This window comes from Dermacentor albipictus, chromosome 2, assembly GCF_038994185.2.
Source record: "Dermacentor albipictus isolate Rhodes 1998 colony chromosome 2, USDA_Dalb.pri_finalv2, whole genome shotgun sequence".
Lineage (NCBI taxonomy): Eukaryota > Metazoa > Arthropoda > Arachnida > Ixodida > Ixodidae > Dermacentor > Dermacentor albipictus.
The window spans coordinates 61,864,017-61,869,918 of NC_091822.1; the positions used below are offsets into that span (position 1 = coordinate 61,864,017).

General features: G+C 43.9%; 1 protein-coding gene across 1 annotated transcript; it reads left to right on the top strand.

The window, feature by feature from the left end:
• The first annotated feature begins 971 nt into the window (after nt 1–971).
• On the top strand, nt 972–4,970 carry LOC139055709 (uncharacterized). The gene is made up of 4 exons (XM_070533243.1): nt 972–1,299; nt 1,594–2,078; nt 4,286–4,359; nt 4,625–4,970. The coding sequence occupies exons 1-4, from the start codon at nt 972–974 to the stop codon at nt 4,968–4,970; spliced, it is 1,233 nt and encodes a 410-aa protein (XP_070389344.1).
• Nucleotides 4,971–5,902: the final 932 nt, after the last annotated feature.

The window sequence follows — 5,902 nt, forward strand, 5'->3', positions numbered from 1 at the left end:
AATGATGTCTTACATGTTATAAGCCCGTTAAATTCGTAGAGCATCCTCATTCCAGAGGATGCCGCTGCGATAATTGTTTTGCATAGCACATGCCTCCCGGCCCTTGTGTTTCAAGGGCTCTAAGGAGGCAGTAGTGCTCTAGCCAATCTTATAACCCGATATATTTTACACATCGTATCATTCTTTTAAAATGCATCTTATTGCTCATAGCACGCGTCATACGTCATCGCCATAATCTTATTATACAGATTTCACGTACTTTAGAGCCGCTATTATTAAGGCCCCTTAACAGCCACGTCACACCAACTTCATAGAACTGAAGCACACTGCTAACTCATTACCACGAACATGGCGCTCTTTGGCCATACTTGGCCCTTGCGCCATTAAAAATCAAACATTCATTCATAGAGCCGTCGTCTTTGACGACGCACCACGGTCGGTATGTTTTCGAGATCAGCTGCCTGGCCTCCGCAGACGCAGTTAATGGTGGATCCACACGACGGACGACTCCGCGCAAATCCGTCCCGCGGACGCTTATTCCGCCGCCCGTCCGGCTGCGAAGCGCATCCAGACGACGGAAGGAGTGAGCAGACGACCGCGCCGGAAAAATAAGGATGGCGGCACCGCCCGAAGTGACCCCCGCCCGCCTCGAACCTGTCAAGTCGTCGTCGTCCACTGTGTGGCCCGTAACTTTCAAACTGAGGCATGTATTTGGTTTAAATGTGTGTCCAGAAGCTTCGACAGCAGTTTATTCGTGATGAGTGGGCACCGTTTTCGAAAGCCGTACTCAGATTCTCGGCGTGTAAGCTTAAGGGTGGCTGTATTGGCTGAACATGGCCTCAAAGATGTTGTGGTGGCGCGAGCGGATCTCAGTGGCTTTAAGTTGCAAATGTTTGCTTGTTTCTACTCACTCTAGATGGCGCCTTCAGTGTAACACAGACTTTCATGCGTGTTTTTCACTCCGAATGAAGATGGAGGTCGAAAGAAAACGACGGTTGGCCGCAATGGCTGTTGTTTTGTCCGAATTGGATGACGACGAGTATTTGTTTCACCGAAAGAGGTCATGTTGGCAAAAGGACTATATCGCCAACAAGTCTCTCGGTATGCAAAACCACTTGTACCGAGAGGTGTTGGTGAGTGACATCGAAGAATACTGGAGGCTGCTTCGAGTGACAAGACAGCAGTTTCTTCAGTTGCTGTCGCGTGTGGGACCTCGCATAGGAAGGCAGGACACCGTGATGCGGCGAGCAATACCAGCGGGAACAAGGCTACAGGTGACGCTACGATACCTCGCTTCAGGCAAGTGCCTCTCGTTTTTTCATTTCCACTGAAAACATCGCTCCCATGCGTTGTATCTCAGGCTCCTGGCTTTAAATTACGTGCGCAGTTTGAAAAATGCTCGCGGGTAGAGAAGGAATTGCACCGTCTATTGTGAAGTGCCCGCAAAGTCGTCAGATTTCAGGAAGTAGCAAAATAGTAAGGCTACGAAAGCTTTCTTAACAGCTTGGCCATTCTTGATGTAAAAGTTCGTTGCCTTAGAATTTCTCTGCTAATTACTGATGATATGCTTTTCTTTTTTTGTCGTATATGCAGGAGAGAGCCACCACCCTTTGAGTCGACAATTTCGGCTCGGCCACTCCAGTGTAAATGATACTATTCACCAAACGTGTACGGTGATTTATGAAGAGATGAAAAATGACTTCCTGAAAAGGCCATGCACCGAAGATGAGTGGAAAGATGTAATCGGAGGTTTCAATCAAAACTGGAATTTTCCAAACTGCGTTGGAGCCATGGACGGGAAACATGTACTAATTACGAAGCCAGCGAATACTGGAACAGTCTACAGAAATTACAAGAAGAGCTTCAGCATTATACTGTTTACCGTCGTTGATGCCAACTACAAGTCTTTGTACACGGATGTTGGTGCACCCGGCTCACAAGGAGATGCGGGCGTCTGGCAAACGACGCCGCTACAAGCACGTGTATCAAACATGACGGCTGGTCTTCCAGAACTTGTGAAGGTCGGAAGCTCGCCCGATGTGCTCCTGCCACCCGTGTTCGTCGCAGATGACGCCTTCCCTATTTATTTATTTATTTATTTATTTATTGTCATACTCTCAAGGCCCGGAGGCATTACAGAGAGGAGTGGTGATTACTGCAAACAAATTCATTAACAATATTCTTGAAGTTGGTGGCGTCAGAAATGGCAGTGATGGAGGCAGGGAGGCGGTTCCAGTCATTCGTCGTTCTTGGTATAAAGGAATCAAAATAAACGTTGGTGCGACAAGTTGGAACGTCAACCTTAAAACGATGATCCGTGCGTGACGATATGTATGATGGCGGGGAGATTAGTTCATCCTTAAGTGTTTCGTTAGAGTAATAAATCTTGTGAAAAAGGCATAGGCGAAAGTACTTACGACGTAACTCTAGGTTAGGCAAGTCAAGGGTTAGTTTCATTGATGAGACACTTGCATGACGAGAATAATTTGAAAGAATAAAACGAGCAGCTCGGTTTTGTATGGATTCGATGGTGTTTTTTAGCTTTAGAGTAGAAGGGTCGAAAATGGAGCATGCATATTCAAGTTTAGGCCTCACTAAAGTTTTGTACAGAATTAACTTGACAGCTGCAGTTGCCGATGAAAAATTACGTCGTAAAAACCCAAGCATGCGATTAGCGTTACCGTAAATGTAATTTATATGCATGTTCCATGTAAGATTGTGTGTAATGTAGATACCAAGATATTTATATGATGATACATTTTCTACAGGTATGTTGTTAATATTGTACGTAGGAAGGGTGGTATTTCTTACAACACGGGACACACGCATCGCCTTACATTTATTAGAATTGAGCTTCATTTGGGATCTAGCACACCATGATGTTACTATGCCAATGTCTGATTGAAGAGTATCGCAGTCGCCAGGGTTAGAAATGACACGATAGAGAACACAGTCATCGGCGAATAACTTAATTGATGATTTAATTTGGTCGGGGAGGTCATTAATATAAATTAAAAATAATAATGGTCCCAGAACCGAGCCTTGCGGTACACCGGAGGTTACTCGACCAGTGGAAGAGAAGTATTCATTAGCATAAACGAATTGGGAACGGTTAGACAAAAAACACTTGATCCAAGCAAGCACGTTAGGATCAATGTTGAGGTTACTTAATTTAGTTAAAAGTAATTCGTGTGAAACAGTATCGAATGCTTTGGCGAAGTCTAAAAAAATGCAGTCAATAATAAAGTTAGCATCCATCGCCTGGAATAAATCATTAGTGAATGACAAAAGCTGTGTTTCGCAGGAATAGTGTTTTCTAAATCCGTGTTGGTAGGGGGTGAAAAATAAGTTTGACTCGAGAAATGAAACCAGGTGTGAGTAAACTATGTGCTCCATTAATTTGCAGGGAACGCTAGTTAGGGATATAGGTCTGTAATTAAGTGGGGAGTACCGACTGCCAGACTTATGTACGGGAATCACCATCCCTGCCTTCCAATCATTCGGAAGGATGGTAGTTTGAAGTGACTGAGCAAAGATTTCGCTAAGAATTATAGATGAATAAGTAATAGTTCCCTTAAGAAACTTCGTGTTTATACCATCTACTCCACTGCATGCAGAAACTTTTGAGGTCTGTATCAACTTTACAACGCCATCAAGGTCAATGGCAATGGGGAGCATTGGAAAATAATGCATATCAGAAAAAACAGCGCTTGCGCACAACACAGAATCAGAAAATACAGATATGAACGCGTCATTCAATACTTCACAACAGACACTCCGATCGACAGGTTCGTTATTAGGATCACACAGTTCAATGGCACTAGATTTTTTACCGTTGACCACACTCCAAAATTTTTGTGGGTTGTCTTTCAAAAAAGAAGGCAACGTGTGCTCATAAAATGTTGTTTTGGACTCTGCTACAGCATTCTTGTAGTCGCTCAGTGCTATTGTGTAAGCATTCCAACGATCATGATTGCCAGTTAATTTTTCTCGTCGGAAAAGCCTTTTCTTTTTGTTCAGTAAACGTTTAAGACGCGCGTTGAACCAGGGTGCGCGAGAATTGGAATAAATACGTTTTTGCGGGATGTACCGGTTAATTAAGGAGTTGGCTTTTTCTTTGAATATCGACCAGTTTTCTTCAACCGATCGAGTGTGGAAACTTGGAATGTAGACAGTGATGAAAGTTTCTAGTTCGTTATTAATTGCGGCAAAATCAGCATTTTTGTAATCACGTATAACTTTCGACGAGGTAACAGATGGCATGGTTAACTGCAAATGGTTTCTGCCTATAGGAAGAAACTTGATGAAGCCCTATGGGGGCTCTTCCTTAACAGAAGAGAAGACAATCTTTAATTACAGGTAAGTTATGCCTCTATACTGAAGCGGCACTATGTGAAATGTAACGATGATATGGAACACGTGATAACTCCGGAATTGTCGCAATTATGAAATAATAGAAAGCTTCGAGATGACCCAGTGTAATTAATGCATTTGCTGGGTTGGGGCAAGCAAACCAGTGGGGACACTTTACACATTGTAAGATTTAGTGGTAGTTAAAGCCTGCTGTCATCTTCTCCAGTGGTGTAACAGATATGAAACATAACGATTTGTGTTTACATTGCAGGTTATCCAGGGCTCGGCGTGTCGTTGAGAACGCCTTTGGAGTACTTGCAAATCGATTCAGATTTCTGCACACTGTAATCAATGCTGAGCCCGAAAGGGTGATAGCAATGGTAAATGCCGCATGTGTATTGCACAACTTCCTCGCCACCGACTTGCACTCTATTGACTCGAGTCCTGAGACGTCTACCGGATCACTGTTCTCTGCACAGCCCAGTTCCCGTGGGAGAACTAATGCTGTTGGTTCTGCAGTGCGAGAGAGTTTATGTGCATTTTTAAATGACAGGGGTGCTGTGTCATGGCAGCAGCAATCAGCGCACTTGGATGCTAACGCATACAGAAGACCTTAAGGTTGTATGGAGATAATGCAAGGTGCACTTGTATTATGCTGTATCATGCATTAAACTTGTTTTGTGAAATTGAACATGCTGTCTATATTATAAGGGAGAAATCGTCTTGTGCCCTGCCAAATTGTCGGCATTTTTCACCATGGGAATGACAAGTGAACTGCTAGAATACAAACAAAAAGTGTTTTATTCAAATTTTGCAACTGAGTTTCTAATAACTTCTCATTTGAGATGTCAGTCACACAAGCTTGCTCACTAAGTCCTGTCCACATAATTTTCCAGAGTCTTCAGTATGGCCGTTTCGCATGCGATAATGTCGGCCTTTGGAACGAGGTGCATGTGTGCAGCAACTAACTTCCCAAAGCATTCAGCTGCATCTACGGATTGTGTAGCTTTTGCTGGCTGGTCGATGCTGGTTGCTATCTTTTGTAGCACATCCTGCCTCTGCGTCCACATAGTGGCTGACGACATAGCAGATTGTCGTCGCTTCCTGCCCACTGATGGACGAAAGGTTGCAGCAGATGCCTTGCCAATCGGTATGCCAGCCACGGTACTGCTGTCGTCGTCCAGGGCTGTGGTCTCTGTATCTGTAGCATCTGGAGTCTCATTGACTTGGGCTGTCTGCAGTAAGGAAAATAATGTATTAAGTCTCTTGCACTTCCATAATTTATCAGTTTCTTTTCAGAAAACAACAAGAGGATCGTTTGCTACTAAAACCTATATAGTAACTATCTGCAAGCAATAACTTATTACTGCAGCACACAAACAAAAATGCAAAATTTGAACTTATGTGCCAAAACTATTATCTCATCTACACCTAACAGCATTTGGAGCTACTTCAATATGCTTAACAAGATACGTTCCCCGCAGGGGCGTCTGCGTCAGCAGGCGTTTGGTGCGTTGCGACACCACGGACCCGAGCACACGAGGGTTGG

Excerpts from the sequence above, each read along its gene's own strand:
- LOC139055709 (XM_070533243.1), top strand. The coding sequence starts at position 972 with ATGGAGGTCGAAAGAAAACGACGGTTGGCCGCAATGGCTGTTGTTTTG. Across the intron at positions 1,300-1,593 it reads GCTACGATACCTCGCTTCAG|GAGAGAGCCACCACCCTTTG; the intron begins GCAAGTGCCTCT and ends TCGTATATGCAG. Across the intron at positions 2,079-4,285 it reads TCGTCGCAGATGACGCCTTC|CCTATAGGAAGAAACTTGAT; the intron begins CCTATTTATTTA and ends AAATGGTTTCTG.